This window comes from Gobius niger (genome assembly GCF_951799975.1).
Source record: "Gobius niger genome assembly, chromosome: 7".
NCBI classification, from domain to species: Eukaryota; Metazoa; Chordata; class Actinopteri; order Gobiiformes; family Gobiidae; genus Gobius; species Gobius niger.
In genome coordinates this window covers 25,794,049-25,809,027 of record NC_136858.1, presented here as the reverse complement: position 1 = coordinate 25,809,027, position 14,979 = coordinate 25,794,049, and the positions used below count along the sequence as shown (strand labels likewise).

The 14,979-nt window shown below is 40.0% G+C and overlaps 1 protein-coding gene across 3 annotated transcripts in view; it reads right to left on the bottom strand.

Annotated features, from left to right (window-relative positions):
* The window catches only part of micu1 (mitochondrial calcium uptake 1), a 34,642-nt gene that overhangs the window by 10,026 nt on the left and 9,637 nt on the right, over positions 1 to 14,979 (bottom strand). For 2 of the 3 annotated variants that reach the window (XM_079560645.1, XM_079560644.1), the window contains exons 6-9: positions 12,340 to 12,351; positions 4,952 to 5,066; positions 3,344 to 3,426; positions 2,423 to 2,623 (exon numbers count right to left, since the gene is read on the bottom strand). In XM_079560645.1, coding sequence (XP_079416771.1) covers positions 2,423 to 2,623; positions 3,344 to 3,426; positions 4,952 to 5,066; positions 12,340 to 12,351 — 411 coding nt within the window. The remainder of the gene's footprint in view (positions 1 to 2,422; positions 2,624 to 3,343; positions 3,427 to 4,951; positions 5,067 to 12,339; positions 12,352 to 14,979) is intronic. The other variant, XM_079560646.1, reaches the window with a different exon arrangement.

Sequence of the window (14,979 nt, the reverse complement as noted above, 5' to 3'; positions counted from 1 at the left end):
CAGCCGCTTTGCAACAAGGGCGAACAAATTAATAGAAAGAGGGAGATGGGAAGCGGTAAACACTGGCGTCGGGTTTCAGCTTGAATCATGTGCCGGCTGCGCGTGACATAAAATCTCTATGTGCAGGGTTTTTTTTTTTACTACGTGGCAACAGAGCATGTCTTAACAGCACAGCGCCGCCTCGGTCTGTGTCAGGTCAATCCAGTCGATTTATATCCAAGGATGTAAGACTGGCACACAGCTCACTCCCCTCCTCTAACGTTAATACGGCAGGTTGTTACAATGTTAATACTTTGAAATGCAGCTCACAGCGGAGTCAAAACAATTCAGGATTGAATATCTAAAGTGACCCGACTCCCTTGCAGATAAAACATAAGTGAATTCATTTTTTGGTCCCGGCTTGTACGAACCTTATTGATCCAGGAGGGAAATTGCTTAAAGGAAATTTATTTTCCTGCAATCCAATAAGATTTTGTTGAAGTAATTTGGTGTAAAAAGTGAATGCATTGTTCTGTTTGTTGAGTTTACAATACCTACACAGATTCAGATTGAAATAAAACAAAAGATTCATTACTACTACACAGAGCCAACAGCCTAGAGCCTAGAAGAAGCTGCATGTTTGTGGTGAAACGTCGGCTTTAAATCATGAAAATCCATGTCAGAAAACATGCATTACAGAAGGAATCAACAATAAATTTACCAAAAATCCACACCATTCTAGATGCGAGTAAACACAGAAACTAAAGATCACTAAAAAAATGATTATTGTGGTGAGAAGTGAATTTTCAAACACCATCAAAATGAGCCTGCACACCACTGTCCTACTGTAGTTCCACTTTTAGTTTAATAATACTGCAGCGTTAGTAGATGAAGGAGCACAGAAGCTGCAGCTGGTGAAATACAACCTGCAAGAGCTGCAGTCTCAGCGATTATAGAGCAGAGGACAAGAGAGCGAGACAGCTACAGCAAAATAGCTTTATTTATTATAAACTGTGTCAAACCGTCCACAGATTCGTGATTACGCTCTGATCACGGGGCTATCATTACAAACAGAATTTAGAAGCCACATGCTCAGACTCCAGATCTATTCTTGGAGCAGCTTGTGGCAGCGTTGGTGTTTAAGTTGAGCGCTGTGCATGCTAATGACTTCAGTAATAGCAGGCTAAAAATCAGATATCGAGTGCTTTCAAGTGGAGAGTAGAGGGAGTGTGAAGTCTGGTGTCAAACCGCTCACAGTGACTTTGAGAAGTGCTGACAGACGGGACACACAAAGGCACATCAGTCCAAGTCATGTTTTCTATTGTTTCTAATGTTACACCTGAACCTTTGGAACTTTACTATCATACCTTTAGTACTGTTCTTTTGATATTCTACGCCAGAAAAATCCATTTATTTAACATATTTATGTTGATTAGTGTGCACTGCCTAGTCATTAATTTAGACTTAGCGCCATGATCGAAGATTAAGCACTCAACCAACCCAGCCTATTTGATAATATTTGAACTCTACTACGATGGAAGCATGACTGAGACTTCACAAACATTAAGGGGGACTTTATGTTTCGCATATCAATCCAATGCCACTGGTAACACCAATGAGGAGAAGAGAGGCACATTTGATTCTACTTTTTAAAATGATTAGTTGGTTACTTGTAATAATAATAAATAAATAAACAGCATTGCACTCTCAAGTAGTCGAGTGTGGTTCAAAGATGGATGAAGGCTATGCAGAAACGTTATCATCCTTGATTAAAAATTGGACATTGGCTACTTGAGTGTGCAATGCTGTTTCTTTGATTTATGAAGATTTTCCTCAACATCTGCACCTCTGAGAGTACTTCTGGTGTGCGTTGCTTCCATTTTCTTACTTGTAATAATAAAACATCGTCAAAAAGTAGCTCCATATTCATAGATCTAAATACTTTGTTGTTGTACAGACTTTGTTGACATCTGTCTGCCCAGGGACTACAGGTGGAAATTAGCACAAGTGCTATAACCTGGTACAATGCATCTCTCCCTTTGAGGTTAATGTATATTGTACACTGTCCATGCTCAAATAAATAAATAAAATAAAATAAACTACTTTAACAGTTGGTACACGGGCACACATACTAGTGTTTAGATCACGTTTCTGCGGCGTGGAGTTTGCTCCGCTCTTTCATACAGGCGCTAGAGAGGAATTATCGATATATTCGGGAGATGGACAGTGTTTAACTCACAGTGGGAGACATAGTTTGTAGTTTGTTCTGTGAGCACTTAATAAGATGCTTGAGGCTGCGCGCAAAGTAATTGTTAAGGAGAGGAGAGAGACTCCCTCAGGCTACTGGCAAAAGCACTGCCACACCATTGTTTGTGCATTCCTACGTGGTCTTGTGCAGTGCTGTTGTTGCGCCAGGTGGAAGATCAGGCCTTCAGACACTTACCTCCAGTTTGAGCACATCATGCTGCAGTTTCCGCTGAAACTCCAGGAAGCTGCTGATGGTGAGTTTGCCCTTCAGGTCCTCTCCGAAGAAGTATGTGGTGAGCGCCGAGCTGCAGCCAGCCGTCTTCAGGGTGTTTCCTGTAGTAGAGCGGTCACGATGTCTCATGCCCATACTGGTCTGAGAGCGGATTATGCTCTGCACCTGTAGAACAAAGAGAAAACCACAAAAACATTATGGCATGTATATAACTTGTATTCATCAAATCTCTCTGGTATCTAGAGAAAATGAAAGGTATTTCATTTATTATAGGTCAATAAATGATAAAACTGTGCAGAATGTTCAGAAAACTAAAAAAAAACTAAACAATGGACGTATTGAAAAAGTTATTTCTTCATGTAAAAGGGATATTTCAGATTTTTTCCTGAAACAATTCCTAGTTATCCAGTGCTAGGCTGGCGCATGTCCATGGTAACTAGCAAGCTACATTGAAAACCTCTTCAAAATCATCGGGTAGTCCTCCAAACGCTGCCATATCTGATTTGTAGAAAGCTCCTTTGTGAATTCCACATATAGTAATGCCGGCCGCAGGTAAACAAACTGTAATTCCAGAAACCTAGCAGATCACTCCACCGCTACGTAGCTTACAACCAGGAAGCTGATGGTGCTTAAATATAAGGTCTTTTAAATGCAAAATAGCTACATTTAAAAAAATATTCAGTCAACACAGACTTTTATATCGGTAGTCTGGCGGTATAAGTGATTTGCCTCAGGTGCACTGTGCTTGGGTCAGACTGTTTTTAATGCAGGCTACTAGTTACCATAGACATGCCCTAGCCTAGTACTAGCCTAGCATCTACAAAAATCAACAACACTCTGTAGCTAAATTATGTTACTCGGTTTATAATTTTTGTGAGAAATTACCTGCTCAAACTCCTCCAGATCGACCTCTCCGTCACCGTTGAGGTCAAACATCTTGAAGGCGATCTCAAAGTTCCTCTGGGGAGCTGGACACAGGATGAACACAGAGAACAGTTTCAATTGTGATTCAAATCAGCTCTGCTCATTTTACACAGGGACCACTAGACACATGACACTTAATGTATTAGATTAGGATGCTTTAATCTCGGTATGAGTCATTCAAGAGTCTTGTTCTGTACTATCACCTCTTAATTAGACCAAGTTTATCCATGGTTTAATCCGTTTAGTTTTACTAACGTAATGCAGATGTCACAGCTTTGATCATCGCGCAGTGGAACAGTTCGGAACCACTGCATCAGGGAATAGTTTATGACACAACTATATTTGTACATTCAAAGCATGTTATGTTTAGCAAACATTAAAAAAAACTGCCAACTCACTTACGAGTGCATAATTTTCCACAGGCCAATACTTCCGTCTATATAATCTCATCTGTGTCACTAGACAGTTGGTGTGTTCATCTGTTACAGGGCGAATATGAGTCTGTTTTCTATTTATGCTAAATAAATTGGATGCAACCATAAGGCGCCCTGCTCTAACTGCTTAAAAATGACTTGTCCTTGAATATTTCCCTGGAGACTTTATCCATATGAACGGATTATAATAAATGGTGGCGCTAAGCTGGGGATAAAGTTTACCAGCCATGGGGAGGAAAAGGTTTCAGAGCTATATTTTTATTACCAACTTTGACGCATGCAAGAAAAGGGCATTCATTCCAACCTCCAGTCCCTGATCTATTAAAATAAGTTGGATTCAAAGTTGCTTCTATGAGAAAACTTTGTAGAATAGATGCTGCACCACTATTTGGTATATCTAGATATCAACATTACAAAAAAAGGGGGATTGAGAATTTTCTTCTTTTACAGTTCTGTTAAATTAAAAATCTCTCTCAATATTCGGGACGGTGCTTTTTAATAACCAGACTGAAAAAACTAAAGACCTATAACTTTGAGTGAAACAAAGTTATGGTTATTAAGTACTTTTACCTGAAAATAAAAAAAGAGGAATAAATTACATGACCCAATCTATGCATCACAATTTGGCCACATTTAAAAAGCTTATTTACTTCCCAATCCTTCCACCCTCAAGCATAATGTCAAGGACAGAACAAATTTTCATGCTGCTTTCAATCCACTATCTGGTAACAAGCCAGAGTGATTAAAATGTTATGCCTTGGTGGGGGATAATTTCGAACACAGCTTAATTAAAGCTTCAATTTCTTGACCAAATATTAAAACAGTGCCTCCTCTCCAGTTGCTGCTCAGCAAAAGAAGAGTGAGCCGTGCCATGTACGAACAAACCAAGGAAGGTACCACGGCACTTTGAATAGTCGTCTTAAGAGATTCAAAGATTCCTCAAACATGTGTAAATGACTCTCAGTAAGTCTTTGATGAAGGAGAAACATTATAACTTTGTAGAAAGCTCTAAAAAGTCGATTTTGCATATGACTGCCTGCCTTTAAATAAAGTTTTGAGATGGTGCAGCATATCTCCGTTACGCAAATTTGTTTCAGAGAGAATAATCTAGGAAGTTGATCTCGAGGGTACTTACTGGACAGGACTGTGGTGAGGAAAATGTAGTCCGAGAAGGAGATAAGGCCACATTCCCCCAGTGAGTAAAATATGCTGTCCTCATCTGCAAACCTCTCTCTCTCTTGGGCTATTTTCTGCTCATCCAGGTCGACAAGAAAGAACAAAAACGTAAATATGAATTAAAATAGCTTTTACATGCTCAGCGCTATAGCCTCTAACAGCTGCCCCAGGTGTGGTGGTGTGAGTATAGGGAAAAGTCACTGTACTTCCACAAACATTAAAAATAGACAAAGTGCGTGTGATCTTTCGCAGGAAGACAGTCTAGCACATTCGAGTTCATGCAAAAAATGCTGCATACACATGAATAAAGATGGTGAAAGTAGGAAGTGGCCTTTGATCACTCGATGAATCCGGGGTAGTTTCACCAAAGACGGTATACTCACAGTGGACGGCGACAAGAGACACAAGGACGAGAAGACTGCTTAGCACAGACAGACACACAACTCTAATTAAACCCATTCGATATTAATGACATTTCCCTGTTAACATGTGTATAGAGACAGCATTGCATGAAGTAAATGTAAACACATGCAGGCCTAAACAGTTATAGACAATCCCTGAAGGACAGTGGACGGAGTTGGAGAGAGCATGCCTTGGTAGAGTGTGGAAGGGGCTTAGCGACAATAAGCCCACGTGAAGTTACCTCCGTCTGTAAAACGTCCAATTCACGGAAGAGGAAGAAGGACAAACAACTGTTAGAGATAACGTGCAGCCTCTGCTTGGCTTTAGCAGGGCCTTGAACAACAAAAGACAGACAAATGCATTCAAAGTGTAGCAGTGACAATACCCCATATAATAAAATGTTATGTAAGGAGAACGCCACTCAAAACTAATCATGTATTTTCGATAAAAGTTGAGTTATTCAAGTTGCACATCAATTGTGGTGGCATTCTCCTTAATCCATTATCTAAAAAACAACAACTCCCTTCTCCAGAGATATATTAAATAAAGGCAGTGACAGGCTGTGACTAATAAGGTTTTGTCAACACGAAGAGAAAAAAGTTTTTTCGAAGCTGCATAGTTTGGTGTCTAGAGAAGGGAGTGGGTGGCTTTCGTGCTAGTAGTAGATCACAAAGAGGAAGCATATTATAAATTGTAAAAAGTTTCAAAAGTTATTGGTGTGCCAGCATGGATAAAGAACATAAGAAAGGATGACATTAGAGATATTTAAGAGGGAGAGGTTGGACTTAGCCACTGCACTCAGAGCTATAACAGGATATCAAGAGACAAGAAGGCCTTAGGTCAACTATGTCAGTCCATGAAACCCATCATAATGGACGTAAACACTGTGGAGGGCATTCAAATGGGTCACCTGGAACACCCACACACGCCTACACACCCAGGAACATGAGGGACACACTGGACTTATTAAAATGATCATAAATGAAGCCCCAGGCAAAGTAGGCATAGTCATTATTTTACAATGTCCAGAGTCAAGGACAAAAACAGCCCCATGGCTGGCTATAAAAAAGAATATAATTTCAACATAATGTGGCAGTAATTAGCATAAAAATCTAAAAGATAGCAACCACAAACATAAATCTTTTTGACTTAACTGTGTATAAGTACAAGTAATGCACTTTGTTGTGTTCATGATCTCGTATGATTCGTTTATCTTCAAAACCAGTGCAAAGGAAATGCATTTGCAGACGGTAATACAACAATAACAAAACAATCAACTTATGCAGCCATACACTGTTTGTCGCCTTTTATTTAGACGCGCTATCAAATTGTTGTACAAGAAAAACAATGTAATAAAAGCCCTCTCAAAGCCTTAGTCTCCAAACACTAAAAGGTCAACATCAGACTGGCATTGGCCTGAAACTCTTAACAGTTGAGTTACACTGATGTACGGTCCAGAAGTTACATCTCCAAAATCTAATCAGATCATGAAAGATGGCTCAAGTAAAGGGCAGCTGCTTCGACGATGGCCACGCACATCCCGCTTCAACAATCAAACTGGGCTTGGCTGCGTCCAGCCTTGTCACGATGCACTCTTGATTTGATGTGAGGAGAGAGAGGAATAGTTAGTGCATATTTCATGAATGTTTATGAATTTGACATTTTTATTTTTCCTACATTTTCAAAGCTACAAATCAGACAATAGAGCTGTCCTTCATAGTTTTAGTCGTGATGAAGTAGAGCTATTTGATTCTTTTTCTCTCAATAATGCTTGCAGAATCAAGAGGAATGCAAGAAAATAATATTTCTTCACAATGACAGTGAGTGCATTACAGTGTTCACGGGGGCTTTACTGCTATTGCCCTTCCTGCTATGGTTAATCTAAGAGACAGTTTTATTTCACTTTGGCTTGACCGCGCCCATATAACTTTAAAACCAAGGGTCATTAAAATACTTTAGAAAAATTAGTTATATTATAATAAAACTAGATAATCTTGCCGCTTTTCCATTTTGAGATTGCTTCAGCAAATCATTCTGCCCATGTAGTACAGTTGTGCTTAGTGACTTGGTTCAAGCTTCGAGCCGACACAAGGACTGCACTAGTCTCAATAATAACGTCCAAATTCAAATCTACTTAATTTATACAGCACATTCTCACAATGAAAGAATGCTTCGTTTAACTTCACTAATCCACATAAAAAGCAATAAAACAAAAGAAAAGCAAATAAAGGCATTACCATAAAAATAAAAAACAATCAACATGGTGTAAAATAATAAACACCAGACAATATAACAGACAATTTAACAAACCCAAATGGTGATTAGATATTTTTTCTATATATAAATATTAAAAGAAATGTTTCCTGGGAAAGGCTCGGGACCCACTTTTTTGTCACTGCTCTAATATATGGCGGTTACCATTTCTGAGCTGAAAGAAAGAAAACCTCTTCATGTAATTAACATCCAACCCGTCCTTTATCAACATGCGTGTGTGGATTAGTGCAGTCTCGGTGGTCGCTCATGTGTATATTTGAACATGGCTTATTAACTCTATGCCGAGAGCACGTCCCCATGTTCATCCATACTTGTATGTGTCAGCTACACTGCACAGCCTCCTTCTCGCACAAATGACCAATCTCCATGTGCGTGAGTTGAAGCTGAACGACGGATCTGCCAAAGAAACGTATAGACAAGTTTAAGGGTCCAGTCAGGGCTATTCTCCCAAGACTTTCACACAACGGGCCGGGCCTTAAGCACGAGCGGCCGAATTCGAGCAAGGAAGAGTCAAACAAATGAGGCCAAAAAGTCAAGGACAGCTAATGGCTGGAACATGCTTAAAGCGCTTATGGTCTCAAAGCTCATTTAGCACATTACATTTGGAGAAAATGCTTCACGGGCAAGTGAACCTGGGATACGAAACTTCACTCACTACTAAAGAAATGAGTCGCTTTAGTTCCAGTGAGATACTGTAAAAAGTGTGTTGTGGCGGTGGAAATGCATTTATCCCTGATCAGAGTATTTTTTAAACAAATGTGAGTGGCCCTATATGTTTATTGGCGACCACTGAGAGACAGAACTGCTGCATTGGCCTTGCATTCTCTGAACCACAAACAGACTTTCAATCTAAAGAAATCCAAGGCATTTCATCTAAAATTACAGCAACATTTTCCGCAGGGATCAGTCTATCACAGTCTGTCTCTTCAATGTAAATTCTCAAACGAGTCTATAGCTAATGTCTATTGTGTCAAACAAAAGCAAAAACCAAACATTTGAAGTATTATTTCTTAAAAAACATAATAAAAAAAATAAAAACTACACACAGGGGAAGAGCCCAGACGCGGCCTTGTTTATTACCAACGACTTTGGCTGCAGTGTTTTGTTATTGATTCCATCTGACCCGATCCAACACTGCAGCAGCACACTCCCTCAGCTCCAACGGATACACAAAGAGGAGGAGATAAAAGGATATCAGACCCTTGGATCTAGAATTTAAATGTTCACAAACACTTGCATTTACATTGAGATAGTGGTTGTGAACACATGCATGGGCAGAAATGTGACGGCAGAAGATCACAAACGGCAAAATCTATTCTCACTTGTTTATCTGTTAATTCGCACCTTTATTAATGTAATGGACTTACCCGCCCTTGCATGTGACAGCTCTCATGATATACAGGTTACATCTATTGAATCATTTTGTAATTATGGATTGGCGTCCGATGCTATGTGGGGGTTCTAATTTTAATCGCATTTTTACATATGCCTAGTCTTTTTGATCATCGATTAGGCATGGCTCAAACCTGATCCTGGTTCAGGGACACTTTTGTGCTTCTCAACTGCGGTGAAGAAGGTACATTTTCCTGAGGTGGGTTGAATAGTTTGGGAATCTCTGTAAAATATTATTGTGATTAAAATAGAGCAAGTAGAAGTGGGTCGAGTACAGGAGTGACGACACAAACACATTAAAAATGCATCAGTACCTGCATGTCCGCTGTGCCCCCTGTGATGTGCGAGCGCTATGATTACTGTCACTTTGGCAGGTACATAGGAAAAAAAGAGTCAAAAGGGAATTTTGAATGACCTGCTTGAGGCTAAAGTCCAAGTCAGATCTAAGGCTGACACTCGTGAACGGCCAATGGAGACGTTTTTGAGTACGTCAAGGACAGAGTCTACAGCCGGGCTTCACAAAACCGACAGAAGCACAACCATATGAGCCATCATTTTGTTTTTTTAAAGAAAGAGCTAGACTATGAACACTGGAAACACAGAACTCCACATGATAATAAAAGATAGAACTGCACACTACACAAAATACCAAACTAGTAAACTTTTTCCATTGAGTTGCAGAAGCCTTATGTCTAATACAATAGTGAGTATGGTAACTATTGGACTGACCTTTCCAGAATATCCCCAAAATTTCTCCTTATATATTACAAAAATCAGCTATTTTTATATATTGAACAGTGAAGTAAATACAATAATCACAAATTCAATAGTAATTCGTTGTGAGATCCACACAGGCCCAATCGCCAGCAGAATTCTCAAGGTCAATGGTAAACATTTTCTGCCTGGGTGTGTAGGTACGTGTGTAGGAGGGGAGAAGCTAATGTGCCGCTTTACCTCCCAGCCCTAGTCCCGTGGGTAACAGTGGAGCAGGTGTACTGTTAATAACAACTAATTACTCAGGGAACACATTCAGAATAATGACTCCTGATGCGGAACGCTCACTAAACAAAAGTTGGTCGAAAAGGACCAGCAGCTGTCCCACAAAGGGAGTGGGGACTGTATAGACTGACCGAGTGCAGAGACATACCAAGCTCCTTTAGATTTGGCCATAAATATGAGAGGGAACCTGCTGTGGAAGTTAGTTCTAGGACAGAAAAGAATGAAAGAAAAAGTTGTGTTCATGCTTTACAACATTATATGAATAACTTAGATGGGTGGCAAGAGCAAAACAGTTCCGCCCATAGCAAGGTTTTCAAAGAGTACAACTACTTCTTTTTGAAAAATTTGCTACAATTAGAAGTATCTAAGACCCAAACACATGGCTGCTGTGAGGGCCTTAAGTGTGAGAAACACTTAAGTCATTCAGTTGTGCCAACATCAAACATGGCATTTTATGTTAGTTGGATGAGTGAGAATATAAATATTGGCCAATTATTCAATTTTAGGATTTGTTTGTAGAGCCACATGAACACAACCCATCGAGGACAGAGTGAAAGTATTTCAGAAATACAAGGGTGTCAGTCCAAACAGTCGCCTTCCTGTGAAACAGAGTGAAGAGTGAACAGTTGGCGTGAAGTTGCCTCCTCGTCCCGTCTGTCAGAGCCGCTCCTGTGACGCTACGTACTCCGCAAAAGTAAACAGGAGGAATGTACAGATCAAGCCCTGCCTCAAAAGGTATGCTAAACCATGCTCTACAGCGATCATGCAGCACTGACGACTCAACAACCCAGAGGATGGAGTGGGCTCTCAAGCACAATCAGCCTCCACTTTAAAACTAAGGAGAGCAAGTGCCCATTTCCAAACCAAACCACCCCGAAATGCCACCATGCACAGAAAGGGGTGCCCCACCAGCTAAGTTTCAGTTAGATACAGGCAACAGAGCAGAGCATGCTGGGAGTATACAGCAGAGGAGCCAAAGCATGTGGAGCAGATTTTCCTCACATGAAAAGATGAGAGAAAGAGTTTTTGTAAAAGTAAAAAGGGGAGAGAACAGGGGAACAGCACTGCAGTTTGGTGATGTTCAATGTAAGCTTCCAATAAAGCAACTAATATGCAGGTAAGGTTTAGTCTAAGGCACTAACTATCTGTAAATTATATAGCAGTGCTGCAGTATCATTTAATAATACCTGGATTCACTGTTAATAATTTAGCAGCAAAGGCCGGGCAAGCATCTGCGGTCCGTCTATCAGGCGTATACAAAGGGCACAGGGGAACATAATGTCCAGAAACAGCAGAATGAGTTTGCATATTTTAGACACACAAAACAGGGTGTGTACCGTTGTGGCTCTCCCCTTAAGCACACAAGGTAAACCAGTTGAAACCTGCCCTTTGATAGCTGACTATACCTTAAAGTGTGTTCTTACTTATCAGTCTATGCATATGACAAAGATCTTTGTAAGGTGGAAAATACTAAATAACGCAATTTATTGATTTGTCTAACAAGAACAAATAAACCTACAGCAGATGCAGGTATCTAATGTGAAAGTAATGGTGAATGCATAACTACAATAAGCATACTCGCTAGAACTACAGTATCTAAAAAGGGAATAGAGCAACATGCACTATAATGAGCAGTTTAGTGGTTCACCTGTTGATTTGACAGAAGGCATCACCGTTTCTCAATCTTCTGAGGGATTTTTATTAGTTCTTTTTCATGTCTTTGTTCTTGGATTAACAACCATGTTTTTTATGGTAAAGAGGACCATGCATTTCTCTTATTTGTTAATCTGCTCAGTAAATCACACCCATCGAAACTCATGGAGATCACACTGGGCACTAGACTGCACATCTTTGTAAGGAATCAGAAAAGGTACGTAGCTTAAAACCAAACGGTCAAATACAACCTACACTGCATTATTTTATGATGAAGGTGAAATTATTCGTTTCTATTATAACGAGCACATACTTTTGCAGCAAATTGCAAAACCAGCCTAAAAACTTAAAAGGCTGAGTATGCCCTGTACATGGTGGACTCTAGTTCAACCGCTAAGTGTAAAAACAGTCTTACTTGGCTGTTCCCCTGGACTAACTGCAGTGGAAAGACCCCTCACATTAGTATGGAGGACTGAAAGGGTAAAGAAGAGTAATGAGAAGAAATTAAACATATCAAATAAAAGTACTAAAGTAGAGGTAGAATACAGTAGAGGGAGTAGTAGTGAGTACAAGGTGCAGTTTCAATTCATTCAGGTGCATTCATGCTGCTCAGCATACACCCCATACCTGCCAGAAGTCCTGCAGAGAGGGAGTTTGTGGGAATGGTTGGGGAGGACACAGGGAAAAGTGGAGGGAGATGGCCATGACGTTATTCACAGGGGAAGAGAGAGAACATGGCGGGGGATTACTCGTGATTGGGTACAATTATAAATGGTCACACATGTAATTACATTGATATACAGTAAGTAATCACGGCATCTGAAAGCACAGTAGATCAGAGCAGGGAGGAACACACAATTATACACAGTGCAATATGACAAGCACATAATATAGTAACAAGTGTAAAAGAATCCACAGTGCATCACATTTCAATCAATCAAAGCAGGACATGGGAAGACAACCTCAACATCTGCAGTTACTGTCCTTAAACACGGCTTTAGCAACTTGGTAATGATTGGATTTCACTGCCTGTCCAATTGGAGATCAACAGTCAGCACAAGAATACACGCTTTCGGTTCTGTTGGGTTTTAATAGTTCATTTGCATTATTTTCATCCATAGACTTTTGGAAAATAATGAATGGTATGATAGAAGCTAACCAGGTATGTGGTGTCTATTGACAACACAATTCTAATTGCAATATTGCTCTAAAACATCATAAATCATAACATAAAAGCATTTTGTCGTATTTTCATTAAAAACATTCACACTATGGTCAGGAGACAATTACATTACCTAGCTGGTTAACCCTGTAGTGCCTTTTATTTATTTTTTCAAAAAGCCGCTGGAAAAAGGAAAAGGCAATTTTACTTCCAGAGCCCAGATGGAACCCAGAGTGGTTTCCAGGATTGATGAGCTTGATTATTATTATCCTATAAAGCTTGTAAACTGTGGGGAGTTATATTAATAAAAGACATAAACTAACTTTATTTGTCAATATGACCTTGATTTAATCACACTTTGATACCAGTACCAGTCGATTTGTGTAATAAGCCAACCCCGAACAAATTAGCATCAGCAGGTGTGAGCGTGTGAGGAGAGGCACATATGCTGTAATGCTGTAGCCAACCACGACGCTAGGTGAAAAATAGCTTGAGTCGAGGAGCTATTTAAAAACATGGCAGCGAAGGGTGGCATGTTCGGCTCATGTTACGGATTAGGTTCAATATATTCTTTAAAATATTGACCAGAGCTGTAGTTTACTACCGACCCCCAGCTCCACAGCCTCCATCTCCTCAAAGTGATTTACAGACGCTATAGCACATGGTATACTGCTTTATGTGCTGTGGCGGCTTCATGAGCTCTAACTCACTGCGGCTTCGAGTGAACTGGATTTCATGGTTTCTTGGCAGTAGAGACAAAGGGCTTTTTTCTACCTCGAGCTGTACATTAAGCCAATGAGCATAAAGCACAGGTCTCTAGGCAAAACCGAGGGAGAGGACGCTGCCCCGACTGTAGCCACGAAATCTCAGGGGCCAATCAAAGCTAAATGCGGCGTCTCAATATAACACGCAAATGGAGCAACATAGCGCCTGCGGATACAAGTGACATTTACATAACTTTGCACCACCGTGATTTGGTTATCTTGTGTCATGTAAAACGTAATGCCACTACAAGAAGAGATTACACATGTCTCAGTCTGTGGGCGGACGGCTTTTAACAAGTTCAGCACAAGTAGAATCAATTACAAGTGTTAATTTAGTTGTAAAGACAAAAACATTTGACTTGTAACTTTGCTTTGCTTGGGGGCGGGACATCTCTAGCTCGTGTCCATGGAGATGTTGTGGATTCACCTTGACCACCGGTAGCCAAACATGAGGTTTAAACAAATTAGGTCCTCTTCAAACTGCTTTATTTTAATAACCCATTGCAAAGATAGCATTGTTTGTGTCCAGGAGCACATTTATCGCTGACGTGTTTGCTTATGAATCAAAGCTTTATGATTTTATGGTTTTAGTAGCTCATGTGGCGCAGCAACATACTGGATAACCAGTGTGGCTTTAATAATATGCATCCATCTTAATAATGAATGTCGTTTTAGGTATCTTTTTTTTTTTTACCACATCTTCATAAAATAGAGAATATGAATTGTGTTCACAACCTATTTATCTTTCTAAGGTTTATCCAGAGCAAGATCAAGCATAATACTAACTTGTCTATTGTCTACATGTATATCTTTCAATTAAAATGATCAAAATGGAGGCGGTACAAATGCATTACACCCCATATGTTGCAACCAAGGTTTAACATATTTTATACCTTCAAGGCTGAAACATGAGGTCTTATTGGGATTCATTGAGAGTACAAGCACCACCACAGGACAATATTTGATGTACATAATTATCAAGTTAAAGAGTCGGGGGCGAATTCGGAAAGTGCTATACTTGATTTAGCTGAAAAGACTTTTAAAAGGTGGTGGGGGGTGGTTAATACAGCTCATCAGTAGCTCTTGTGCCTACAGGCTGGTGGCAGCGTAATGAGGGTATAAACTATAATCAGCTCCAACGATGAGCTGAATAAATGCCTTTAGTTGGCTGCGCATGAATCAGAGATGCTTCCTGCTATCAGAGATAAGAATGTAACGGTGACTAATCTATATCAAAGGATGGATGGATAGAAAACTGATGATGAATTGACATTAATGGATGCAAACACTGGGAGTAGATCTCAAACAAATTGCATAAACCACATTATGACTAAAGATGAA